Raw genomic sequence first — 26,255 nt, 5'->3', positions numbered from 1 at the left:
ATAGAATCCTCCTCTTCTTGTAAGCTAAATTGTGAGGCTTAGGGGGCAATTCTGGTCGGATTGTAGTGGTTTGAACTGTTTAATTCATTAGACATGAAAAACCGCGGGAGCTGCTACGTTAAGTATGGACTGGTACAATTGTAATAGAAAATGCACGCCGTTTTAGACGGAATAGTGACAGTGAGCCAGTTAAACGGCTTTATCCGCGGCTCCCTGCCACAGGAGGCGCTGATAAATACCATTTTCGACGCGTTATCTACCTCATTGCTGATACAGACGTACTTCTCAAAGATTAAACAATATATAGCCCTAGTTCAGCAGAGGTCAATCTATATCGGAAATTACCCTTTGTAAAATCGCTAAGCGTCGATCTTCACTACGTATCCCTTTCTTTATTTGATTCGTTTTCATTGTATTCCTACAGATAGTTCGAGAATTGATACTATACTCTTTACAAGTAAAAGACCGGATGCACGTGGCCAGCTACAAATGTTTTGGATAATCTTAATTGGGAATTAACCAAGTTCTGATTATGGTGCTCTTCAAGCAGCAGATACTAGACACATTCTGGTGTAGATGAACCCCTCAGAGCTTGTACTGCCGTCTACCGTATTTAGAAGGCCACACCCCATTCTTACCAGGAGCCAAGATTCCCTGTGGATCGAGAGCATTCTTCACCGTCTCGTTGAATCGCATCTGCGCATTGTTGTTCCAGTTATATGTCTCTGCAATCTGGTCCATGAGCGCTAGATGCGTGCGGTATTCACCCCAGCCATGCTTAGCACAGTCCGCGATCAGGGTTTTGATCAACCAATGCGCCTTCTTCTTGGATAAAGAATCTTTACGGTTGAATACAATACACACAATATGATCTGTGTTGGTGGGAACAATATCAGCCGCCTCGGATTTAAGCCCCCTAGGTGAAATACTTACGCATCTCTCGCATGCCAACAGTGAAAGTGCCCATAAAATCTAGTCCAGCCTCTTGGCAGCGTTTCTTGGTGACCGAATACTGTAACATAGCATCGTCTCCAGAGATCTTGCTGATAGGGGAGAAAAACAGGTGGGCTCCATTGGGCACCCAGTCAATCCATCGGAGTTCATCGTACGTTGGAATGCCCTGTAAGGTCTTCTCACGTGTGTGAAGGACGGAGTAGTCTTTGACATCCTCAGGGAAAAAGAATTGGGCCCCCTCAATAGACGAAAAAGCCTTTTTGACCAACGACCAGTTTGTGTTGCGAATTTCTTCCGGCCCCTGGAAATGAAAGATTAGAACAATGCTTGTGGAGAATTTGAATTGCACAGGTGGAACAAACGTAAAGGGCACCATAAAAGTTCCACCGGCCAAGGTTCAGCTTCCTTGCAATTGCATCAAGTTCGGCTTCGCCCAGTGGCTTTGTCGGGTCCGAGGTGTACTTTTCCTTCGGGGCGAGGACAGCAGCATCGAGTAGGATGTGTCGTAGTGTGGGAACATTTTGAAGAATCATTTGCTATGGAACCTGTTATTTCCAATTTTGAGAAGCCCAGGAGAAGAGAAGAAGGGGTTTACCAGTCTAAGGGGTCGAATGATGTCAACTGCACGATGTAGATCTTCATCCCTGGGAAGTGTGATCATATAGGCTTGGTATCCACCAGGGTTTGGCATTAACTGGAGATGTCAGCTTTATCTTGAGGATAGACGAAGGAAAATCCTTTGTAGTCCATACCCAGATTCCCATCTTCGTTACAATGCCCAAATTGCTCTGAGAAAATAGTCCATCATTATACGGACCAAATCCATATGGAAACAGCTGCCAGCATTTGTTTCCAGGATCCTCGTTAATAGGGTTTCCTGACTTTAAGGGATTTTGCGGCAAAGCCCCCATCCCTGTGCGCAGCAGTTCACCTGAAGGCAGGATAACTTCCAATCCACTGTGCATCATCCAATGATCTGAAACATGTTAACTCTTCTCTTTGCAGTCTACGGACCCAGGGTAACCAGAGGTCACTCACCACCGTATGGGGTATATCCTACTCCTCGCTCCAAGGCATTTCCCAGTACTGATCCACCGCCGATGTCCGGCACCTGTCCGTCTTCAGTTGGGTCATTTTCTCCTCAAAGGCGGGGAAGTTGAAAGCATACATCAATCCATAATTTATCTCTCAGTTCGTGCTTAATCAAGTACTCGTGTAGATCAGCGAAAGTCACACCGGGCTCCACAACAGCATAGGCACCATCGACATCCACTTCCAAAATCCGGTTCATGTGTTTACCCATATCCAAGACGACACTACCCCGAAGCCGAGGAGCAGCTCCTCCATATCCAGAATTCCGTCCAATGGATATTGGCCACACAGGGATTCTGTACTCATTTGCCAGTTTCATGAGGCTCTGGACTTCTGGTACCGACCTTGGGTTGATGACTGCCGAGGCCAGGAAGTGATCCTGGTCCAGAACATGATGGGGGTCATGCGTCTTGGGTGGCTCGTAGTAGGAGCCATCATCCAACTCCTCTTTCGATTCCACGATGCGGATATTTTCTCGACCGACGATTCCTTCGCTGGCAGCAATGAACCGTGAAAAGGCATCCAGACTGGTGTTTGGAGGCAATGCCAAAGGAACATGGAGGTTGGATGCCGGACTCATCATGTGTAGAATAGTACTGAAAAAGAAAAATTAGGAAAAAGAGCCTTCAATTTCTGTGCCTAGCAGTTGTCCTCTGAAACATAAACCTTTTATATACATACTCGTTTTTGGGGTAATTCCGTGTCATCGCCAGCCGAAAGTTGATTAAATTCGGCTTATTGCTCTACTAATCCTACGAGCTTGCTGTATTTCCCCCTTTTCAGCCTGTATGAGACCAATCTAACTTCTACAACCCCGCGTCGGAGCTTCTCACAGCGGTATAGAAGCGGAGGTGGGGGTGGCGCGACATCCGACTGTCGGCGGATCGCCATATTCGTAGTTTATACGCGTTCAGATATAGTATGTGGCGGAACATTGACCAGTGATTCTTCTTAATCTGGTGTCATTTTGCGGCCATTGGCACGTTTTTCAGCGCCATTAGTACTGCCATGAAGCTGGTCTTGTAAAAACGATTCAGGGATCATATAAACATGTGCTGCCTGGCGTACGGAGTTGATTACTTGTTTTTGGTATGATTTGGAGGTGCATTGGTTAAGATTGCTTGGTTGAATCGAGATTGGTACAATCGCGGGAGGTGCGCGGCTATTGTATTACATTAGTTAAGCTTAACTAGCGATCCGTCTTTGTACAAGGTCATACCTCCTTTGACCCTATGAATATTACACTCCTGCTCCTCCTCTGAAGTGTCATACCCTTGTATGAACTATTCTTTATACTATCTATTACCAACTCAGACTACAATTTGAACACTTGTTGGCTATAGGTAGGATACATCTATTTCTTAAGTCCAGCACTCACCTAGTCTGTCAGCACATTTCAGTTAACACACCATTGCCTGATATAGTACATAACTTGCGTTGCATTGGCATACAAAGCAACATGAAGACAGAAAATGGGGACAGCTCCCACCCGCACACTCCTAGTGCGGTTAACAGGGTTAAACAATTCATAGAGGGAGCTACGATTCTTTTTATAACTCTCCTTATCACTGATGCTTTTGAAGGGATCCTGTTTATGCAGGTTGATCATCACTCTGTGCTTCATTATGTGATATTCATGTCGTTTCATATGTCTATTTCTTTCCTGTATCACAAGTACAAGCCAATGTAGATATATCTGTAAGGTTAGACCCATTCTAGTGCCTCACGATGTTGAGACATCTCTTGGTTGAAGCTATCCAAGAAGCGAGCCATATGGCCACCTATTTACCTCAGGTAGCCACCGCACTCCTTAGTTCTTTCTTCAACAAGTTGACTTCCTCCCATTATTTCCTCTTCTCTTTTCTTCTTGGATTTGATATTCTCGCCAATGGCTACAATAGTTGAGATAGGAATTCAATTCATTATAATCTACTATTCCGAGCCCGTGGCGGATGCTGAGCACAGTGCTGTTAAAGTTGTATGTGGCACCTAGCAACCTGAGCATGAAAAATTGATATCCTTGTTCTATAATTTAAAAAAGTGCTGTGGGATTCAAAGGAGTGTATGTACATTACTGAGGTATGTACTGTTTATGCTTTCTCAGATCCTTGCACAAGTGACACTGTAGCATAGGCTATACACAAGCAATGCATGTAGCAGGGAAGTGACACTGGCATGCAGGTAGAAAGCCCTCAGCCAACGGTTGTCTCAATACATTTTTCCTTGGTAGTGTCGCAGTTGTAATCCTTCTGAGAATTGAATGCAGTCATCTCTATCTTGTTGTTCTCTGCATAGGCCTTTGCATTATTACCCTTACATCCCACAAATAAACTCAGGAAAGCAGGACAATAGTTGTTGACCTCTATAGTGGTGAAGCCCTGACCAGTGCCCTTAATGAACCCAACTATGGTCTTGCAGGATTGCAGTGGATGACCAGTGCCGGCTTCAGTGCACACCTTGCTCTCCACAACTTCAATTATTGTGCTCACGGCCTGACCTGCACCGCCGGCCAAGCTACCACATATCAACTTTATCTGGTCGTCGCTCAAATTATCATGTATGTTACCATGACCCTGACAACAATGGTTTAATATGATATTAGAGACGATTCAAGAGCATGGTATCCATGAAGATGATATCTGGAATTTTGATGAGACTGGCTTTGCAATGGGTCTCTGTACAACGTCAAAGGTTATTACTGCAGCTGAGCGCAGTGAGCAACCACGTACAGTCATCCAAGGAAACCGTGAGTGGGTCACAATCATTGAATGTGTAGGGTCAAATGGATGTTCAATTCCTCCGGTGGTGATCCTCAAAGGGAAGGAGCATCAAGCTTCTTGGTATCAAGGATCAGCCCTCTCTCAAGATTGGAGGCTAGCCACAAGTCAGAATGGCTGGACTACTGATATAATGGGCTTACGCTGGCTTAAAGAGGTGTTTGAGCCATATTCCAAACACTATTCAGTTGGTTCAAAGCGGCTACTTATACTTGATGGCCATAGTAGCCATTTAAGTGCAGAGTTTGATGGATTCTGTAAAGAGCATGCAATCATTTGTCTCTGTATGCCACCTCATTTATCTCATCTTCTTCAACCACTAGATGTTGGTGTTTTCGGGCCATTAAAGCGTGCATATGGGAAGCTAGTTGAGGGAATGATGATCGCTGGCAACAACCATATTGATAAGGATGATTTCTTATCTCTCTATCCATCTGCACGCGAGAAGGTCTTTACCAAAGAGAATATCTATGGTGGCTTTGCTGGAGCAGGGATCAAACCATTAGATAAAGAAAGGGTTCTCTCAAAAATTACCTTTCAACTGCGTACGCCAACACCACCACTTCTGACTGAAGGGTCAATATTATCTGCATTTCAGACCCCTCAAAATACTCGCCAACTTGATCATAAGATCTACGATCTACAGAGAAGTCTTAATAAGAAAAGACGGCTGTCGAGCAGCCCTGTATCTCACCTTCAACATCTTGAGAAATCTGCACAGATGGCAATGGATATGAATCTACTTCTTCACCAAGAAATCAAAGTTCTACGGACAGAGAATGAGCGGAAGATGACGAAGAAAGCACGCAGGCGTGGTAACCTAGGTCAAGATACTATGCTATCTATACAGGAAGGTCAGGAGCGTGTTCAGCAGCTTGATAGAGTGGTTGAAGCAGAGGTCGAAGCGGATATTCAACGGCCACGCCAGCGAGCTCCACCACGCTGTAGTGGCTGTGGGACTATTGGACATATTATACGCAGTTGCCCTAGTAAATAACTACATGTTCAATTACTAGATAGTCTTAATTTACTGATTTTTTCAAATTACAAGCATGTTGATGGTTGAGTATTTGGTGGTCGCGGGGAAAACGCGCCGCTCGCCCGTGGAATACGTTAGACTTGAACCCTCACTCCTCCACCCCCCCAGCTTACTTAAGCCCGCTTTGCCTGTTGATCACTCTCATTGACTAATACTCTACTCTTCTCTCAGAAATCCCCAGGTCTACATTTCCAACTTCACCTGTCACATAGTAAATTATCCACCACCATATCCATACCGTATCCACCACTGTCTTCATTTGGACTGCCCATGTCTGGTACGCAATTTTTACGTTGTACATTTTGTTTCACGCCATTCCGACGCCATGAACATCTTCAACGCCATCTGATGTCTCGTACGTCTATGGACTCTAGCGATGAAAACCTTTCCTGTGTGGGGAGCTGATTCAATGTTGCAGATGGAGGTGATCGTCCCCATAACTGTACATTCTGTAGCCAATCGTTCAAACGAAGGTTAGTCAATGCCGCAAGCCTTTTCTCGAGAGATTTTGGGTTTGCTCATTATCTCCAGAGACGTTCTCCAGAGGCACTGGCGGACTTGCAAATTGCGTCTCGATATAGGCGCTGAGATACCTCGGTATCCTTATGCCCCTAAACCTAGTAAGAGGCGAGCCTGTGATCGATGCTCTAGACTTAAGAAGGCATGTAGCTTGGGCTCTCCTTGCGAAGCATGTCGCGCCAGAAATCATGGATGCTCCTATGGGGATTCTCACCCCGCTGCAGAGTCGGGTGGCCTGGTGCAGACTTCATCCCCCATATTCCCTGGCTTCGCACTTCCCACGCCTGGAGAAACAGCAGAGCTCGAGATCGACCAACCATGTTATCAACCCTTGGAAATTCCAGACTTGGATATGACTTCCGCCGGGGAAACAGGCTCTTTGAATTTAAGCATTCTTGATTCTGGGACTGAGGAGCCGCCAACGTCCATTCTCGATAGTGAATATGTGCTTAATTTTCCATCAAACGTATGTGATGCGTTTTCAGCAGTCCAGTCCACATATCCCAGCAGCATTGTTACAAGATTATATTTCCTGGACCATTTCACAAGCGCTACAGGATTCGCGGACTCGTTTGAATGTGGAAATCCCACTGAAATGAAGGACCTGACCCGGAGTGTACAGGAGGAGTCGTCTGACCTGAATCCGGAGAAAGATGGCACTTCATCACAGGTCATTCTGCAACTGTCAGACTTCACGGAGGTCATTGAGAGTCCCCAGCGGGAACGAGGCTCTTCATCTTTCTTTGCGGATGTGCCCGAGGAGACGTACTTTGGTTGCGAAGATTGGCTTTCGGACTCCCTTGTCGGTGTCACAAACAGTATCGTGTCTGGGCTAAAGGTTGCCACGCAGCATCGAGATCCAGGCAGTCCAATCACTTTTTACTGGTCAAAACTCATTGAACAGATTTGTGTGCAGTTTTTCAGCCCCCCAAATATCAAGAAATACCTACTTTTTTTCTGGTCATTCTGGTACCCAAACTGCCCGATAATCCACAAACCCACATTCGATATCCACAACGCACCCCACACGTTGCTCGTGCCCATGTTATTAATTGGTGCGAGCCTTTCCCCCGACGAATCCGTTAAGAAAAATGCGAAGCTCTGGTTCAGCAGTGCAGAGGAGATGGCCTTTGCGGAAGAGCATTTCCAACATTCAGTAACAACCAAGGGCGAGAACCAGCCCCCAGAACGGAAGGCCCTCCAGGCGCTTCAGGCCGCGTATCTTATTTGTCTTCTACAAAACTGGGAGGGTGATAATAATAGCAAACAGAGAATTAGGTGCTATAGGTTCAGCATGGTTATAGCGGTATACCCAGCTTGGCCCATTTGCTTTATGCTAAGCTAATTTACTCCGCTGCTTCAGGTTGCGAGAAACCTTGGATTTGCATCCGGAAACCATCATGAGATCCAATCACAAGACATAGATTGGCATCGTTTTATATTAGAAGAGGAGTTTGTTAGGTATGATTTCCGTGGTTTTTGTGCCAGTCATCTGTCCCTAAGAATTCTAATGACATGTACAGAACCTTTTCATTCATTTTCTTACTCGATACAGCTTTTGTCATTTTCAATAACACGCCACCAAAGCTGTCAATAGCCGAGCTCTCTATGGCTCCTGTGTGTTCCAAACGCTCTTTCCAGGCGCAGTCTGCCGATGAGTGCCTGTTGCATTTGGCTGGATCGTATATCAGCATGCCTAGCCCAAAGAAATACACGGTTGCGTCTGTGGTGACAAAGATGTGTCAGAATGAGTTGGACACTGATAGCAGAGAGTATTTTGCTCGATTAGGGAAGCTAAACTTGTTTATAGTCATAAGCGGTATGTTGTAAGCTGCAACTAGCGTATGATAGTCAGCTCTTCTTCTTCAGGTCAACAGACATGGACCGTAAAGATATGAATTTGATCGGCTAACCATATAGCGAAGCATTCCATTCCATTCTATTTCACTCACGAAACACCCTTGTTCCCGAAGTGGCTGTTCAGCCACTCCGACAAGGTCTCAGCAACTGGAAATCATTCTGGGATGGATACGACGCTCTCGAACATGACTCTGAAGTGGCTGGCCTATATTCCAGCGAAAGATGGAAACGCACAGGATTTATGCAGCACGCTCCAGAATATTGGATTCTGGCACAAGCAATTCTCCGAGGCATACAAAATCCAGGTTTAATGGCCAACAATGATACCAGCCTGAGTACGGGCTCTCTTCTCAGTCGATTTGATGAGACAGACATGAGTCAAGTGAACAGGCTGATCAAGCAATTTGAGAATCTCAATATACTGAACATTTGATATTGTCCCGCTTCTACCCCCTCGATTAAGAAATGATACTTCCCTCTTGTGGCTAGCAACCGGGTGTTTGAAGCTGATAGAAAAAAACAAAACGAAAATACGTATGAAAACATCGCAAATCACCTCATTTGCCAGCTTCACTATCTCTCACTGATAAACATGTGTCACGGAGTACGGGCATTCACCAACAACGCAAGATGTTTGTATACTTTGGCCTGTTTTGAATATAGGGCAGGAACCCCTTCGCACACTAGATAGCGCAGCGCTGGCAGGCCCAGCTTCTTTCTTTCCTTCTCCATGTTAGTATTTCGACAGTGAGTCTACCAATGAATTTATATTGCTCGAGACTGTCACACATGAATTGTCTGGGCTGCGCAGTAGGCGAATAGTCCCTGCTTTCCCCATTCTCCTCCGACACCACTCTGCTTGTGACCAGAGAAATACCCAGCTGGATGAGGCATGCTGAAACTATTGAGCCACACACTCCCGACCTCAAGTTGCCGGCCAATTCCATCCGCACGAGATAAATAACTGGAAAAAACGCTAGCTCCAAGCCCAGAGTCGATACTATTTACTCGGCGAATCACTTCGTCCTCGCTTTCCCACAATAGAAGCGGTATGATGGGGCCTGTTGAACGTCATGTTTCAACTGAGGTCCTTGGGTGGAGTAATCATGATGGAAGTTGGCTGAATGGAGTTCAACGGATAAAGTATAAAGTGGGTAGAACCATGGACACAAATCTATACTGACCAAACTGCTCCTCCTGTACAATTCGAGAATCATCTGACGGATTTTCTATAATGGCGGGTGGGATGAACAAGCTATCTTGGCGGGCGAGAGGCTTTCCACCTAGGGAGAAGTTGAAGCCGCGGATCCTACAATATTCGATTATATCCTGTACGATAGAATATTGCATGTTGTTTTGCATCGGTCCGTATACACTCGGCATCTCTCGATCAGTACTACCCGCCAGAAGGTTGACTTCCTCTATCAAACGGTCATGGAACTACTTATAAATGTCCCGGTGGACATACACTCGTTTGGTCGCGACGCACATTTGGCCCGTATTAGACAAGCAGCCCGCAGCTACCTGTGGAGCAACGGCATCAATATTGGCATCGGAGCACACAATCGCGGCATCGTTGCCTCCAAGCTCTAGAGTGATTTGCTTCAGAGTCTGACTTCCCGCTGCCATGACCTTCTTACCCGCCGCGGTCGATCCTGTGAAGCTAAGTTTCTGGATTTCTGGATGCGTGGTCATGAGCGGCCACAGGTCAGCACCACCGTGTAATGCCTGCAGGACACCCTTGGGCACAATAGAGATTGCAAGTTCGGCGAATTTCAGGATACTGTATGGGGTAAATGGAGATGGCTTCACAATGATGCAGTTTCGGGTCACTAGCGACGCGGCGATCTTTGCCACTGCAAGAATAAGTGGGAGGTTCCAGGGATATATCGCACCGACAATTCCTAACGGCTTGTATGTGGCGATGATCTTTATTCCCTGTTCCTCGTGGACCACACTGTCCGGAATTGTCTGAGAGGCTTTCATCGGACACGCTGTCAGTTAAATTGCGACTCTTATACGTAGGGTCCCTACTAGCCCTTGAATTTTAGGAAACCGATACTCTGGTCCACGTCCAAATCGCCCATTAGTGTCTGACATGGACCTTGGTTAGCTGCTGAACACAAAATGCTCGAGACTCAGGCACCCAATACCGTTTTCCCCGTCTCTTTCGAGACCACCACTGAAAAATAGTGCTTGTCTTCTCGCAATGCCGCGGCCAATGCACGCAGGACATCCTGTCGACACTCCCACGGTGTCGCTGACCAACTCAGGAATGCTGCCTGGGCGGTCTCGACCGCCTTATCCAGATCCTGGGTGGTTGCAGAGCAAACTGGCCAAAGTAGGGTTTTGGATCTTGGGTCCTGGCTCTGATGGATGACACCATTGTCACATTTTTGGCCATCTATAATATTCGAAAAGGACGCAGTTGTCAGGGCCATGGGATTTGGAAGAGTAAGAATTGGATCCATGATAGTCATGAAGTGTTTGGTGGGTTTTGGTTAACACGTCTTCGTCCAGTCTTTCAGCACACACAAATTATGTGCCTACGAATATATAGACATGAGATATGCCGGTACAATCATACGAGGGACACCCCTCCCACCACAATCTAGACGAAACGTAACTTCCACAACATCCTGGACCTGATTTTCTCGCTCGAATCATACCATGTATTATTCATGTTCAATTTGAGGCTCAATCCGACATTGCACTTGTCACTGCTGTGTGGGTGGGGGTAGGGCCGCCTCCGATATCACTAGAGATATACGCATATCTTATAAATTATAGTTATTCTGCTTATCAGTCTTCTTTGAGTCTCGGAATGATTCCTTACTCATCCCATAGCCTTGGTTTGATATAGCCAAACCTACTATAAATAAATCCAATGCTATTGGGCATTCAATTAGCATTCGAACGATCATTATTCCTTTGTTTCTTGATCCATATCAGTACTACAGAATATCTTTCGTGGGATCATGTCTATTCCGAAAATTGCCATTGCTGGAGTGAGTTAATCCCGGGAGTCGGGACCATGGTGGCGGGCTGTGTGTAAACAGATAACATCTAATCTAATATCTTCACCTTGGGACCCTCCGGTGTCGAATCAGAGATCATGTCCATCCAGAAGCAAGTGAAGATCCTGAAAACGCAGATGCGGGGGAGATCATTGGCTTCAACATCGGCGAAGCAGGGCCAGTCAACATTTGCGACGTCGCCAGTGACCCGGACACCGACCCTGCAATCAACTGCGATTTATTCACGGCGCGCACCTTTATGATAGCGGCTATGCAATCGACAATGACTTTGAATATACTGTGGACTGACACACGGCCCATGTTGACTGCGAATTCCAGCTTCTGGAGAAGCTAGATCGTCGTACAGGTAAGTTGTTTGAGGATAGCCCTAACTCCATCAGGTTGGGTGATCTTACCTTGGTCAAAATGTTTCCCTCCGAGCCATTAGTAGCAGAAAAGTTTTTCTGACTATGCACCTCTTAGTCGTGTAATCGTGCGTGACCAGAGTCGTCTGACCATTAGGTTGGGAATAGTGACCTCAGTCGAGGAGAAAATTTAAGAAACCCGGGAGGAGCCCACATGTTGTTATTTTTCAGTCTGAATTAGCATCTCATATGTACTTGACTTTGTATAATTGGGCTTTTTAAAAGCCACAAGGAATGAACCATTGGGATATATTAAAACACAGCATCATCCCTCCCAGCCCTGTCCTGGATCCAAAATACCGAAATTATCATCAATACCATCCACAATCGAAAGAAACTCATAAGACGATATCCCAATATTCTCGAGAAATTCAAGATCGCTTGTATCCTGGGGAAGCAGGCCTGACGGTGATTGAGAATCCCCGGGCATGCAGTGTACGACTGTCTGAGGATCAATTGCGGTTGCAGTTGCGAGATCTTCTTGTCCTTGATCATCATTATCATTGATGTTGTTATAGACAGTGCTGGCACTGACGATACTCTGCTCAGGACTTGACAATGTCAGGGTTTGAAGACCTTGCTGTTCGATTCGCGCCGCCAATTGCTGGAAAAGAGACTCGATCTGTGTCAACTCAATCTTCCGGACTTCAGCCAGCTTGTTTCCCTTGCTGATCATCTCATCTAGGATTGAGTGTGCATTATGACTACCCGCCTCGCCATCGGCGACCCGTGGGAAGAGCGTTCTTGTCATTGTCAGGTATATAGCGGCGCCGTATGTGAACTCTAGCTCAAATGGCAGGAATACCTCTGGACGGATTAGGTTTCTCACTTGACCAGCATGACAAAGAGATAAAGAGAAATAATTGACGCACCGAGAAGACTATCCTCATCCGAAAGTATCTGAAGCGTTTTGACTGCTGATTTTATCCCGGTGTTAATCAACGCCTTGGTCGGGGCCAGGAAGCTCTGCCAGTCTTCTTCTCCATGATCTAGTTTCTCGAGTCGTTCCTTTAGAATTGATAGGAGAAGGGGGCGCGTAGCGACAATGACACACTGAGCCGATTATAGCGTTAGCATAATGGAAAATGATATTGCTACAAGAATTATTTACAAACCTGGTGATATGACAAAGTTATATGGCGCGTACCTCTAGGCATGGTATCTAATGAGTTCTGGAACTTGAGATGAATGATCTTTTCAATTTCTTGGGCATGGCCTGCCATTGTATGCAGGATTGATCGTGTCTGTTCCAGGAAAATTCCCAGCTGCATCCTTTCAGTTTTGTAGATTGCTGAATAGTAAAAAAGTTAAATATGTCATAATAAAAAAGAAAAATGACCCACTTACTCGCCAGAATCGTCGAGAGCATTCGTGACAGCTTGACTTGAAGACTGAGTGTGGTGTCTTGCTGCGACGGGTCGACTAGAGTACTTATATCACAATCGTGCGTTGTCATTGGAATCCCAACAGATGATGAAAAATGCCGATCCATAATGTATAAAGTCCACCATAGATTTCGGCATCTTGTCAATGTTCTTGAACCAAGTTCTTCTTCAGGTAGTTGAGTGTGCAATCCTCCCAATTGCGCTATGCGTATTGCTTGACCAACCTGGACAGAATCATTAGCCAAAGAGCTATGCAAGAGTGTATTGCTTACATAGACATGTGCCGACTCCCTATAATCGATCGAATACCGATATAACCCCATCATAGCCAAAACTTCAATGGCTAGCAAGCTATCCTCCCACAAGGATGCAAGGTCCGGCATCAGGGATGTCGCACGCACGAAGAACTTTGAGCCAGGAGGATCATTGGTGCCTCTTGATCGTGACAAAAACGCGTTTCCAAAAGCCAAAACAAGTAGAAATTGCACAAACCATAAACGACATTCACTTGCTTTCACCACTGCATCACCCTGGTAAAATTCCCGTACATGACGCACAAATGTCTCTTCATCATCGAAGAATCTGTAGATTTGCCCGAGGTGGAACTTGACTGTGTTGAAAAGATAGAGAGCCTGGTCGATTGATGGTAGACCACTAATATCCGGAGGGTCATTCGGAGCAGCATCTCGCCATTGCAAAGCGTATACGTCGCCTTCCAGAAGGCCGGGACTATTGTTTAGAGATTCGAGACTAAGCTTTTCTGTTATCATGACCTTCAGTCGTGCAGTGAGTGACCATAGAGAAGAGGGAGCAAGCCAAACTGTATCACATTGTTAGCTGTAAAATCCAAACTAGAAAACCGTCACTATAGACTCACTCCAATTGCGCTTGCTGTCACGGGCATCTTTAAGGATTCTCGAAGGAAGGCTAAATGGACTTGTCCAAATACTTCTCGTGTGATCGATCGGCTGAGCCTGTGGTAAGTCCGCCGGAGGACATCTATCCTCCGGACAGGTACTCCCAGATGGGATCCTTACTGCAAATGTATGCTGCTGCTGCTGAAGTCTAGCCTGGTTCTGCAGTTCCTGGAAATATCTAGCTTCTTGTTAGCTCCGTATCATTGGTTGACAGCACTCGCGTCTGGCAAACCTCTCTGCTACCATGACCTTGCTCCCTGTTTCCACGAACCGGCACCTCATGACTCGTCGTCGACAGTTGGTGCATGGCTCTTCACCAGAACACTTGATCTTACTCTGCCGGCAGGCGACGCATCTGTGATATGCTATCAGTTCCAGTCCGGTTCGTGAGGTTTGGAGTTATTTACGCATTTTGCGTCCTTCTTAGCTTGCGAGGATTTGCTTTGAAGCTTGTTGGCATATTTAATTGAATTGTCAATCATAACCCTGCATCTATGGATTGGTCTGTTGCGCCGATAGAGAATACTTGTCAAGAGTAAGAACATTGCCATCCCGGAGCGTCATGTGCGTACCCCGCACATAGCACTAGTATCAGGGCCTTGTGGAGACTCGCATCTGATAAACAAAAGGGGTTAAACGGCGCATTGTTTATCGGGGCGATAAACACAAGTACGAAGAGTTAGTACAGATTGAAAGCAACAGATAAGCTGAATCGATCACCTTCAGCGGAGCAAATGAAGGTCTTGTCAAGGTTGCCGAAGACATCTGTGCGAGATGTACAGACTTGGACTGGGTAGATATAATGCTTAGTCCTCATTTTGGAAGCTCAATGGCGATGCTGTTTACATCCTTGATTTCCTGGGACTTGGGGTCCTTAATCAAGCTCGGCTGAGCATGCTCCATCGGATTTAACCCACGCCCTCGAGAGCCATGATCAGAGCCAATGAAAGGACCTTCGGATGATTCGATCCATGTCATTCATCGGTCGGCTGAAGGACATGGGGATTCCAGTCTTTACTGTAGAGGCTACTCGGTGTCGGAGCGCGTATATCTTGGTCACATACATTCCTGAGACTTTCGGGATCTATTTCGGGTCAGGATGCACTGCCTTATCATCGGCATCGCTAGGGCTGAGCCGGATTCGAACTTGTATGGTGGAGACTGTATCCTGTCTACTCTTCTCCTGCTTGCTGGTATCTATATTCATTCATCGGCTTCATTGGTGTCAGCAATTCAATTGTAGTACCGATTGGCATGTACATAGCACCTAGCGATTTCAGCTTACCCCGCATTACTCTGGATGCAGATAACCCCGCGCAATCTGATATCCCACCGGCCGGCAATAAGCATAGTGTTTTTCAATTGGAGAGAAGGTCGGATGCCATCCCAGTCCTTTATTTTGCGGAGAAGCTTATTTGGGAGCTGTGATTGGTGATCAATGCCCGACCTTGGTTCTCGAGAATCCGGAGTAGGTATCATGGAATCGGGAAAGTCACGGAGTGACTTTCTTCTTTCTTCGGGGCCCCGAGAATGTAGGGACATCTGGAATTTGTCAATGTATTGATATAAAGCCTTTTCCCAACCACAAGGCTTCTCTGTAAATAATCACTTCACTTGTTGGAGTTCAAACATGGCGCCATCCTTTGCATCCACCTTAGGAGACCCAAGTCTCCTCGTCGAGAAATCCTACATCGACGGTCAATGGGCATCATCAAACTCAACCTTCGACGTCACGAACCCGGCCACAGAGACTCTCATTGGAAAATGCCCCGAATCGTCCATCGACGATCTAAACCACGCAATCCGCGCCGCATCTAACGCATTCCCAGCCTGGAGATCCCTCTCAGGCCGCCAACGCGGGCGAATCCTCCGCAAAATCTTCGACCTCCTAGTCGAAAACAAAGCCGATCTGGGCCGTATTATAACAGCCGAGAACGGAAAAGCAAAAGCAGATGCAGAAGGCGAAGTGCTTTTCTCAGCGAGCTTCTTCGAGTGGTTTGCAGAAGAGTCTCCCCGGGTCTATGGAGATGTTATCCCGCATAGCAATTCGACTAGCCGGACGCATGTTATCAAGGAGCCTATTGGTGTGTGCGGACTGATCACGCCGTGGAATTTTCCCATGGCGATGGGTGCAAGGAAAGTGGCGGCTGCGTTGGCAGCGGGTTGTACAGTGGTTCTCAAATCGGATGGACTTACACCGTTTTCTTTGAATGCCATGGCCGTGCTTGGGCAGCGTGCAGGTATACCAAAGGGTGTGCTCAATGTTGTGACAGCACTGAATAACACGCCGCAGCTTGGTTTGGCTCTCTGCCAGTCAGACACCGTCAAGAAAATATCCTTCACTGGGTCCACAAGAATCGGCAAACTCCTAATGGAGCAGTCCAGCAGCACATTGAAGAAACTGAGTCTTGAGCTGGGAGGTAATGCTCCGTTTATTGTGTTCAATGATGCGGATCTGGAGATCGCGGTTTCCAGTGCCCTTGCCAGCAAGTTCAAGGTGACTGGTCAGACGTGCGTGTGCGCAAACCGGATTTATGTACAAGAAGGCATCTATGATCGTTTCTACCAGAGGCTAGTCGAGGAGGTCAAGAAGTTTCATGTCGGCGATGGCGCCGAGGAAGCCGTGACGCATGGACCCATGACGAATGGGGTCAGCAAAGTTAAGGAGCACATTCGAGATGCTATCAGCAAGAATGCGAAAGTCCTTCTTGGAGGAAGCCAGCTACCTTCACTTGGGAAGAACTTTCACGAACTTACCATCTTGGGCGATGTCGATGACTCCATGAAGATAAGCACCGAGGAGACTTTTGGCCCGATTGCAGCATTGTATAAATTCTCAACCGAAGATGAAGTCATCACCAAGGCCAACAACTGCGATGTCGGCCTCGCATCCTATGTTATGACGACTGATTTGGCACGATCGCATCGAGTCACTGAGAGGCTGCAATTTGGTATGGTTGCACTCAACACCGGCGTGATTTCAGATGCTGCAGCTCCGTAAGTTTTATATTACCCAAGCCCTCGAGTTGAGTAGACTGACACGCTCTGTAGATTCGGAGGAGTCAAGCATTCTGGCATGGGCCGAGAGGGTAGCAAGTATGGTCTGGATGAATATGTCAATATCAAAATGGTTGTCACAGGCGGCATCAACACCGTGTACACGCGGCTGTAAATAGATAGATACAGTACTTGCCTTCTGGCCTGAGGCAGTTATAGTGACATTGATGCGAAACTCACGGCAGATCTATGACGGCTGTGAGGTTCCTGATAGGTCGGACAAAGGTAGAAAAGAAAATGTTCAAAACTCTCCAAACCTCTTCCTTTCTACGGCACTCATACACTCTCCAGTCTGAGCTAGCCAACAGTATGAACGTCCTTACAACCCTCGTCGGCACACTTTGTGCCGTGGTCTTAGGGGGTGACCTTTACCATTTTCCAAAAGCAAACACAGCAGATGATTCTTGTTCCAATGGAGCTTTATCTATACCGACAACTCCACTTACCGATTGTCGGTGGTATGAACTCTCCAGAGATACCTAATCCCCCCCGGCAGAAAAGAAACGACAACTGGATCTCATCAAGTCTCGAAATGCGAACGTCCATAGATTCAAAGTTACGGCGCAGAGGGAACTTTGGCTCTTGGAAAACAAGTCGATAAAGGGGATAAGAAAAGCGCAGGCCAGCGGTACCTTGAATAAAAACGATGAGGCCTTGGTGAAAAAAGGTAACCAAAGGCTTCAAGAGGTCAGTGTAGCTTTTGATGAAATCGCAAAGAAAAACCTTGAAATAGACGCACAATAGGTTGCGGGTTCCTGGACCCTCGAGGTCTCCGAGGAATCGTCCTCGGCAGAATGGAAACAGGGTCAGACGTCCTGTAAGAACGGGTTTGGCTGCTGCGCGCGCAATTGTGGATGCTGTACAGGGCCCCGGAAAAGCTTTGATGGTCAGGTCCAGGAGTCGTTCCCTGATATGAAGACACACTGTACGGATAATTGCGGCTGTTGTATGCGGTGGAGAAGCGCCTATCAGTCTGAGAAAGAGGATTAAAACCACCGTAACTAAGTCTTATGTTTTGCTTAATGTTCTTTTTATTCGGTATGGATGAAACAGGATGCTTATCTTTGCCATGTTGCAATTATATACGCTTAATGCTTGGGGTAGTGCATAGCTACCCATCTCTCCATGATCATGCACCTTTTCACTGGATATAATATTCTTATTAAATAACTACAAACTAACTGATCAGATTCCTTGTTCGGAAGGTGAAGGGGGCTGTAGAGTGAATTGACAGGGCCATCGGCCATATTGGTGAATGCGACCTTGTCCTCCAACAGCCCTATTCTCTTTACTACACGTTATTCTATTCCAACCCCCATCAGACACCCTGCAATTTCGATTCTTGTTTTCGGTAGTTCCCCTCGAGGTGAGGAACTCGACCTATTCAAAGGTGTTTCTGACATCGAGCTATTCTAAATGGTTCAAAATTGACAGACGTCTTTAACAGCCGGCTTTTGACAAAACTGATTTGCTTTTGGCATTGTGAATCGCGAAACTATCTATAAAGTGCACCATATCATGAGGCTACATCTGAGCCTATCTAACAACGCTGGGCTTATATTAGCAACTTACCCCAGAATTGGCATGCTTCCTCTCATACAATACAACCGGGTCCTCTGGAGTGATCACTTTCTGATTGAATCAACAGAGCCGAGATGCCTGCCCGTTTCCCACCCAGCGCATGTCTGAAATCCCACCTTCTTGAAAGGAAGGTTTGGATGGCAAAGTTTAAATGCGTGGTCAGTTACGTCTCTTAATAAAGACTAGATGTAGGCCAGCACTGTGATAACTAGATTGGTGTGGCTAAAATCACATACGACAACGCGAGGGAAGATGCACAATATCCAACCGGGTATTCTCATGACTTGTCTGGTTTATGGCAATGGAAGTATGAATTGCACGACAACCCAAAAATCTAATCGGTAACCACATGTCTTTAAAGATAAACCGGAAGCAGGAAGCGTTCTTGTATCGCGGTGCAAACATGAGCCACAGGAGACCCAGAACTAAGCACTAATTGAACTTAGCCTGAAGTGGTCAGATCTCATCAAAAAGACAAGAAATTCAGAAGGAGAGGCTTCGACGAACCCGTTTCCTCTCGACGAATTCAATCCAGAAACCCCATCACAAGAAAAACGTCTGGTAAAAACACGGACAAAATGACGACGTCCTCGCTAGGCGTCCCCGAGTGCTGAGCACTTTTCTTAAAACTCTGACGAATGCTCTAAAAAGCTTCCTGATCAATACGCGCAGATTTCATACAGCGGTCAATAACACCAGAAGAGCCAGACGCTCTCCTAATCTCATCCTCTCAAGGCATTAAGAGCCATTTCAACAGTACGCTGTGCATAACCCGTTGCTCTACCGTCCACTCTACAATCCACTCTTCGCCGTAGATCTCGCGCTCGAAAGTCTCCCCAGTGACATCGAAAAAAAAACTCAAAATACCATCTGTTGCTCTCAAAGCTACAAAAAAAGCGATGGAGACGAAAGCCTTCGCGTCATAAGTAAGAATTATTACTCCCCTGCCGATGTATCCTACTGCACCGCCAAACATTTGAAAGCTAGTGAGATCAGCTCCCAGACACGCACTGGAGCAGTGTTGAGATCGTCTCCTCTGTGGTACCTGGTACAACTACTGACACCTCCTCATCCACTGTTTCGGTTCAGGTACTATGACTAGCTTGAGCGATGTCGGAACCTCTTCTGGGCCTGGAATGATGATCGTTTTGAGAAAAAAAAGAGAATGTCAAACCAACGCACTTCTATGAATGATTGCTCAGTGTTTGTGCAGTTTGGGCATTATATGTGGATTGAGGCGAAGGGGCCACATGCCCTAAAACAAAGACATGTCGTTCATACAGCGAAGTCTATCGGGGCCAAGAGTCGAATAAGCGTGCTCGCGTGTTTATCGCCAACTTAGATTGAATTCTAAACATAGATAATACTATACCTTTCCAAACAGGAGGCTGTCGAAATAAGTTCCGGAAGAGAAGCGAAGAAGCGAACGAAGATGAAAAGAAATAAAGATAAGATGGTTACTGATTGTCGTACAGGCCGATTTGGAGGTTTATAGCAAACGTTACGGAGATTTATCGAAGAGTCATTATTATTGCATTGGACTAGTAATCACGAAATGGAAAGACATTGGATACATCTACCCGAACAATCATCTGCAGGAATGAAGGCATTCTGCAAAGACCCGGGAAATCCATGAGGCAATTAAGAGTACAGGTTGGTAAATGGAGACACAGACAAAACAAGAAATCAAATGAAATGCAAATCTGCCCCATACATAGGAAAAGAGAAGATAAAGACGAAAGATAAATATGCAAAAAATAAATGCTGTATGTCATCTCGACCATTGTCACAAGCACATCAGGGGAAAGCGACCAACAGCCGTTTCTTTTTTGTCGTATATCCTTGCAGCAGCAGTTGGTTCCCCACGTAATCGACAGTAAATGGGACGTTACAGCATGCAAAGGCGCCTGCGTCTCAGAAGAAAAAACATAGTGCAAGAAGAGCGTTTCTGCGATTGTTGAATTAGAAATTTTTTGGTTGTTTTCTGGGATGTTTTGGTTTCGCAATGAATAAAGAGAAAGAAAAAGAGAAAAAAAAAAACACGAGTCAATCCAAACAGCGTGTCTGCTGGGCTGCCCCAGGGATATGAAAAGAAATGAAGAAAAGATTCACGTCTAAAACTTGGCTAGATCAGAGGACAAATAAATAGTAATAAGGTCTTTCTTTTTGGTCGGCTCTCTTGATTGTCATCTCGTCATCCCTTCATCGAATCGTAAGCCAGTAATCGCAAAACAGGATCAGGCCTCATGATATAAAGCGTCAAATGGGTCGTTTTGCGGCGGAAAGAAAAAAAGAAGCAATTCTGACAAGTCCCGTTAATCGGTTCGAACGTCGAAAACAATCGATTAAAAACAGAGAAAACAAAAAACGTATAGGGCGTGCATGCGTGCGTTGCTTTTTTTTCTTTCGGTTTATTCGACAATGATTTCCACTCCGGAGTTGGTCCGCAACTCGTCGCTGGCCCGGGACTGATGACCGTTCTGACGTCCAAAACCGGGACCCTTTTCAGGGGTGGGGCCTCTAGGCTGCCGGATGGGCATGCGCTCCTGCGACTGACTGTCAAATCCAAGTCCGACCGACCGATTGCTACCAATGGCGCCAGCACTGGAAGGCTGGGACTCTGGCTGCTCCCAAGAGAACATACCCCTCAAACGTCTGGGGCTGGAATTGGTCGCACCAATTCCAGTACCCAGGGACAAGCTGCTCAAGCTGTTGACCAACAGGCTGTCGTCCCGCTGCATACCCAGAGACGAACCGGAGGGTGCAGGGGTAAGGGTCGGGGTGTTGGAGGCACCGCTAGTGGTGGCACCGTCGTACTGCGGAAGGCGCGCGCCGTTGGTTTGCAAGGCAGCGGGGAAGCTGGCCGACGAAGGCACGGGCGACGGGGTGTAGGAGCGCAGGTCTGCAAAGGACTTGGCGGCGCGCAGATTCTGTGCGTTTCCATAGTTCCCTGGCGAGTCCAACACACCCAGGAATCCCGACGCCTGGTTTCGAAGGCTACCGTAGGGGGGCGGTCCGTCGTTACGAGATTCGCTGAAGTCGATCGTTGCCGCGCGGTTCAATCCCCGACGGGCGGTTTCGGAGGGCTGGACGGCAGTGGGGATAGAGGACAAGGGTGGGCTCACATTCGATCCTGGCATGACCTTGAAAACCTGGACCTGGCGTTGCTCCCCAGAGCCACGCGAAGCATGGCCTAGGCCCATGTTATGAGCAAGTGTGTGCACTGTGCGACGAAGAACCGGGGTCAAGTTGACGGGGAAGAGCACGCTGTCACGACTGGTATCTTCCTTGAAGAGCAGGAGTTGGGAGTAGTACGAAAGCGTCATGCTATCATTGAGATCGACCTCTAAAAAGGACAGATGGTTAGTTGCAATCTTTGGCATGGACGGGGGTGAAGGTACCAAGCTTCTGACCACGCTGCGAAACTGGCGACGGGGAGGTCGCTGGAATATGAGATGTGAGGGAAGACATGGAGCTCTGAGTATGCAGCTGGGTGTTGGGCAGAGGGCGGTGCTGCTCTTCGAGTTGGCCGCGACGCTCCCGCTTCTCCCGCTCGATCCGTTCACGCTCCTGGAGCGGCAGCATCTTCTTGTACTCGACCCGCAATTTCCGACCTTGGAGTTCGAAGTGGTTGAGAACTTCGATGACAGTGGCCGTTTCTTCGGCAGAAGTAAAGTTGGCAAAGGCCAGACCACGGAACACACCATTGTCAAAGTGGTAGTTGAAGGCGTAGGGCAAGGGGAGGTTCAACTCAGTCATCAATTGCACCAGCTGTTCTTTCTTGACGGCAAACGGGATGTTCTTGATGACGATAGCGGTGGGAATCAATTCGTCATCTACTTCCGAAGCCGTGGTTTCTGGGCGCATTGCACTGCTCTGGAGCGGACTGGGACCGAGACTAGAGGAAAAGGGGCTCGCGATGCCGGGTTGCTGATCCAACCAGGTCTGAGTTGCCAAGTTAGTTCTGCCGTGATCAGAGTTTGGAGAAAAAACCAATAAAGACGTACCGTAGGAAGACCTGCTCTACCACCGCGAGTGTTAGACTTCAAACTGCTCGAGGCAGAGCGGATGCCTCCCAGAGCCTGGGGGTTAGCAAACCCGTTGGGGTTCCAAGTCTGCGAACCACCCAGATCGTAGGCGTAGGAGTTATTCAGCGACGGGTTCAGACGCTCAAGGCGAGCGGTGTCGTAACGAGCCATAGGGTCTTCGTAGAGGTTAACAGGCATGGGGCCGTAGGCATCGAACTGACGCGAGGGTTGACGGTGCAAGGTCTGTGGGTGACGCTGGGAGCCGGGGGAACGAGCAGAAGGGTTGTCGTGATACATATCCTGCGATTGTTGATAACTCATGACGGGCTGAGATATAGCGAATCTTCAAACACAATGCACGTAACAAGAGGGATTATATCGATATCCCGGGAGGTAGGTAGGTTGAGTAGAAGGGAGAAATGGGGGGTCAAAATCAGATCCCAATAGCGAATTCGAAGCGGAGGCTACCTAAACATAGGAGCGACCGTGATCGGAGAAAGGTCGAAGATCAATTCCCACTCCAGCGAGGGAGATTGTATGGGAGGGAATAATGGGGGAGAGTCGGAGGGAAAGAAGGGTAGACGGTCAAGAGGACAACGCGCGCTGTTCACGGGGTGACGAATTGTGCGGGAATTCGACACCGGAAAAAACGGGCTCCCGACGAAGAGAGAAAGTGTCCAAATATCAAATATGCCAGCACAATGCAACGGATTCGGTCATCAATAGCAATATATCTCGGGTCGTGATCCTCTGCGTTATTCGTCTGGGTTTCCTTTTCTTTTTCTTTTCGTTCCTTTCCTGGAAGTGAAGAAAGGATTATAGGGGAGGGAGAGACCAGAAGGGAACAACCACCGTCAATCAACTCGAGACTAGGGCGATTGTCTCGAAGAACAATGAGTAAAAAGACAGAAAAGAAATTAAAAAGAAGAACAAAGGGGGAGGGAAGAAGAAAGAGAAAAAGTGAGGACAAACAGAGACAGAGAGAGAGAGAGAGAGGAAGAGAGGAAAGGGAATCCGATGCGGAAAAATGCACGCGGCAGCAGAAAACCCGGCCGACCGCTTTCTTTCCGCCTTGACAGATATATAGTGTCAAGAGGATGAGAGAGAAAAGAGAGTAATAAAAAAAGCAAGATCGGACGCAAGATTAGGCTTATTACAGGAGGGTGGGAGTGATGCCGCAGATGTATTATGGCAGATCCTCCGATTCGGACATCCACAGGGATATCAAGAAAGAAGAATGGAATGACGGGAAATAGATGAGCACAGAGAACAAATAGTGATCAGGTATGTAGGAGTGAGTCTCCGGGAGATGTACAGAATGAAGAAACAAGATAACAACCAAGAGAGCGCAGAAAGACAAACAGAAGACCACACTTCAACGGCTCCAGCTCTTCTTAAAGTGTCGATGATGGTCGCTCCTGAGCAGACAGCTTGAGCGTTGCTATTAATTGCACGATCCTCGTCTCCATTGCCCCTGGACCCTCTTCGACCTGCTATCAGGGTGATTATTTCTCTGCCTTCTATCTGTCCTCTTTGAGTACGGAAGAGCTATAGTACCTTCCGTTGCTATTCTCATGATTATTGCTTTATTATTATTAGGATCGGGAACAATTCCATAGTGCATTCTATTGTCCATGTCCATGCTGGTGACACTGCGATTATGCAGCGGAGGATCTAGATAGATGGATCTCTTCTAGAATGTCATTACTACGGGGTACTATTTGATTACCGGATCCCCTTTTATTCTGTCAGACAAAAGTTCCGCGTACACTCTACGGATACAGAACACTCTATGGATCTCCATCAAGCACACGTCAACGTACGGGCTCCCATCTGCTCCGTACATACGGAGTACATAGTAGCAGGGGAACACTCCTCACCTTCATGTCCCCGTGGATACAGCACTTGCACAAAAGTACGTCAAAAAGAACACCGTACCTCCTCCGACCAAATCCTCCCTCTCCGTACATACTCCGTGATCAACGTTGCGGAATCCGGATCGCACCTCTCCCTCGACGCTATTCAATCCCGGTTCCTGAATGACGGTTCCCATCCCGTCCTCTCGAAAACTTCCATCGCATCGTTAGTGTCTCCAGCGATGTCGTTACCTCCGATAGGACAGGATAGGGGGGTCCCCCGCTGCACGGTGGATAATCTCAATCCGCATCAATATCGATGATTGGAACATAGGAAGCTGGGCCTTTGCCCTTAGTGTTCTAGTGTCCCCGCGGAAGGACGGAGCGCAGACATAGTTTCATTTTTTGTCTTTTCCCAATTCCAGCAGGACCCGGCAAAAAGGCGCAGCAAGTACTCCCGTACAGTACCGTGCAGTAAACTACGGAAACAGTCACGAGCGGCTTGTTTATTTTCTGTTCGGGGGTATGTGCCTCTTCTCCAAGACGATCCGGTGGCCCTGGTCTCGGCTGGTCTGGTCTGGTCGGTCCTGGTCGGAGGAGAGTCGGGATTTTATTGATTTGAGATTATTATTGAATGACTGACTGTTTCATCGTCCGGGTATGCAACGAGTGCAGGGGACGGAGGCAACGATCCAGTAGATATGTCTGGCTGCGTGTATGTTGTCTCTGCATATTCGGTCTCAGCCCGGGATATTAATAGCTGGATATAAGCTGCACTCGGGCAACAAATGTGATGCCATATATTTGACACGCCATATGACAGGCAACCTCCGAGCCCAGTTTACGGAGTATTGGTTGTATCCGCGGATACTACTCAGATGCCCCTATTCCCAGGGGATGTCGATAATAATATTTCAAGATCCATCAAAGCCAAAAAGGAATATAATACGACATTACCGCCGCCGTAATTCCGGAAACGCACTAAGCCTGATTTATCTAGTGGCGCTTGATTGGTGGCAAGTTGCAATATCGTGCAGTGCAGTCGGTCTCATATTTCAGATGACGAAAATGAAAATAACGGTTATTTCTAATCCATACCGGCTCTACTCTTGATCATTGGCAAGTACCAGAAACCACAAACTAGAACATGTGGAGGCCGGCATGGGCGATCCGCGGCCATAGAACATTCTTAGTTCGTTCCCGCCAGGTACCGTCATTACCATACATTCCAGGGGTTCATTCCATCTAGTTTCTAGATAGCACTTGGCTTACTCTGCTCATATGTACTGGGATTGCGAAGTAGGTTACGAATATATGAACCGCTAATAAAACACTCTGTTGTATTTCGTACAACTGCTCAAATATCAGGCAAAATATATAACCCCCTGTACGGCACCCCGGCGACTCCGTAGCCTCTCGCCACTATGCAGGCAAACCCTGACTTGCATTTCAGCTGGCCTCGCATAACTCAAGAACAGGACCGATCATTCTCATCTGAATATGGCCGCATCGCCACATGCAAGGTTCCTTTGTTCATGTAGACTTTGGATTCACTGGTCTTCATTGGTTGTACGGTACAAGTCATTTGAACATGGCCTTGAAGCAATCGGCCAGAAGTACAAGGATTTGTATAGAGAGCGAATCAAAGCGAATCAGTGCCATTTGACTCCTCAAGCAGACGCCCAGCCAGCCAATCTCATGGTCTTGTAGTCGCAAGTCTCAACGCGTCGATTTCGAGCGTCACGTTC

General features: G+C 47.1%; 8 protein-coding genes across 8 annotated transcripts; 3 read left to right on the top strand and 5 right to left on the bottom strand.

Annotated features, from left to right (window-relative positions):
• Window positions 1-585: 585 nt before the first annotated feature.
• Window positions 586-2,626, bottom strand: EURHEDRAFT_518932 (aryl-alcohol oxidase; the record flags this gene model as incomplete). The annotated part of the gene is made up of 7 exons (XM_040786732.1): window positions 586-872; window positions 934-1,255; window positions 1,317-1,490; window positions 1,550-1,648; window positions 1,707-1,930; window positions 1,993-2,065; window positions 2,123-2,626. The coding sequence occupies 7 exons, from the start codon at window positions 2,624-2,626 to the stop codon at window positions 586-588; spliced, it is 1,683 nt and encodes a 560-aa protein (XP_040634408.1).
• Window positions 2,627-3,502: 876 nt separating this feature from the next.
• EURHEDRAFT_466465 (uncharacterized protein) lies at window positions 3,503-3,736 on the top strand (the record flags this gene model as incomplete). The annotated part of the gene is made up of 1 exon (XM_040785100.1): window positions 3,503-3,736. A coding segment is annotated over one exon (234 nt), but the record flags the coding sequence as incomplete, so codon positions are not given.
• Window positions 3,737-4,238: 502 nt separating this feature from the next.
• EURHEDRAFT_466458 (uncharacterized protein) lies at window positions 4,239-4,637 on the bottom strand (the record flags this gene model as incomplete). Its single annotated transcript, XM_040785099.1, has 1 exon — window positions 4,239-4,637. A coding segment is annotated over one exon (399 nt), but the record flags the coding sequence as incomplete, so codon positions are not given.
• A 1,426-nt stretch (window positions 4,638-6,063) lies between these two features.
• On the top strand, window positions 6,064-8,738 carry EURHEDRAFT_417138 (uncharacterized protein). Its single transcript, XM_040783128.1, has 6 exons — window positions 6,064-6,217; window positions 6,281-6,335; window positions 6,394-7,687; window positions 7,745-7,842; window positions 7,905-8,200; window positions 8,307-8,738. The coding sequence occupies exons 1-6, from the start codon at window positions 6,211-6,213 to the stop codon at window positions 8,672-8,674; spliced, it is 2,118 nt and encodes a 705-aa protein (XP_040634405.1). The 5' UTR covers window positions 6,064-6,210; the 3' UTR covers window positions 8,675-8,738.
• A 286-nt stretch (window positions 8,739-9,024) lies between these two features.
• Window positions 9,025-10,682, bottom strand: EURHEDRAFT_518931 (ALDH-like protein; the record flags this gene model as incomplete). Its single annotated transcript, XM_040786731.1, has 4 exons — window positions 9,025-9,302; window positions 9,426-9,681; window positions 9,706-10,235; window positions 10,388-10,682. The coding sequence occupies 4 exons, from the start codon at window positions 10,680-10,682 to the stop codon at window positions 9,025-9,027; spliced, it is 1,359 nt and encodes a 452-aa protein (XP_040634404.1).
• Window positions 10,683-11,821: 1,139 nt separating this feature from the next.
• On the bottom strand, window positions 11,822-14,506 carry EURHEDRAFT_510042 (Zn(II)2Cys6 transcription factor). Its single transcript, XM_040785937.1, has 8 exons — window positions 14,393-14,506; window positions 14,218-14,340; window positions 13,946-14,163; window positions 13,341-13,888; window positions 13,031-13,292; window positions 12,799-12,974; window positions 12,556-12,736; window positions 11,822-12,490 (listed from the first exon to the last, which is right to left on the bottom strand). The coding sequence occupies exons 1-8, from the start codon at window positions 14,443-14,445 to the stop codon at window positions 11,949-11,951; spliced, it is 2,103 nt and encodes a 700-aa protein (XP_040634403.1). The 5' UTR covers window positions 14,446-14,506; the 3' UTR covers window positions 11,822-11,948.
• A 1,109-nt stretch (window positions 14,507-15,615) lies between these two features.
• EURHEDRAFT_381700 (NAD-dependent succinate-semialdehyde dehydrogenase) lies at window positions 15,616-17,157 on the top strand (the record flags this gene model as incomplete). Its single annotated transcript, XM_040779439.1, has 2 exons — window positions 15,616-16,982; window positions 17,037-17,157. The coding sequence occupies 2 exons, from the start codon at window positions 15,616-15,618 to the stop codon at window positions 17,155-17,157; spliced, it is 1,488 nt and encodes a 495-aa protein (XP_040634402.1).
• A 3,877-nt stretch (window positions 17,158-21,034) lies between these two features.
• Window positions 21,035-22,972, bottom strand: EURHEDRAFT_466506 (putative R3H domain protein; the record flags this gene model as incomplete). Its single annotated transcript, XM_040785106.1, has 3 exons — window positions 21,035-21,969; window positions 22,025-22,568; window positions 22,631-22,972. The coding sequence occupies 3 exons, from the start codon at window positions 22,970-22,972 to the stop codon at window positions 21,035-21,037; spliced, it is 1,821 nt and encodes a 606-aa protein (XP_040634401.1).
• Between the last annotated feature and the right edge of the window lie 3,283 nt (window positions 22,973-26,255).

Source organism: Aspergillus ruber, assembly GCF_000600275.1.
Source record: "Aspergillus ruber CBS 135680 unplaced genomic scaffold scaffold00044, whole genome shotgun sequence".
NCBI classification, from domain to species: Eukaryota; Fungi; Ascomycota; class Eurotiomycetes; order Eurotiales; family Aspergillaceae; genus Aspergillus; species Aspergillus ruber.
Note: the sequence above shows the minus strand (reverse complement) of the source record. Positions and strands in the feature narration are given on the sequence as shown.

Bases quoted from the DNA above. Each gene is read 5' to 3' on its own strand.
- EURHEDRAFT_417138 (XM_040783128.1), top strand. The intron at 7,843-7,904 runs GTATGATTTCCG...TGACATGTACAG, and splicing joins TTAGAAGAGGAGTTTGTTAG to AACCTTTTCATTCATTTTCT. The intron at 8,201-8,306 runs GTATGTTGTAAG...CATATAGCGAAG, and splicing joins CTTGTTTATAGTCATAAGCG to CATTCCATTCCATTCTATTT.
- EURHEDRAFT_510042 (XM_040785937.1), bottom strand. From the start codon at position 14,445: ATGCCAACAAGCTTCAAAGCAAATCCTCGCAAGCTAAGAAGGACGCAA. The intron at 14,164-14,217 runs GTTTGCCAGACG...ACAAGAAGCTAG, and splicing joins AAGGTCATGGTAGCAGAGAG to ATATTTCCAGGAACTGCAGA. The intron at 12,975-13,030 runs GTAAGTGGGTCA...TTTACTATTCAG, and splicing joins GCTCTCGACGATTCTGGCGA to CAATCTACAAAACTGAAAGG.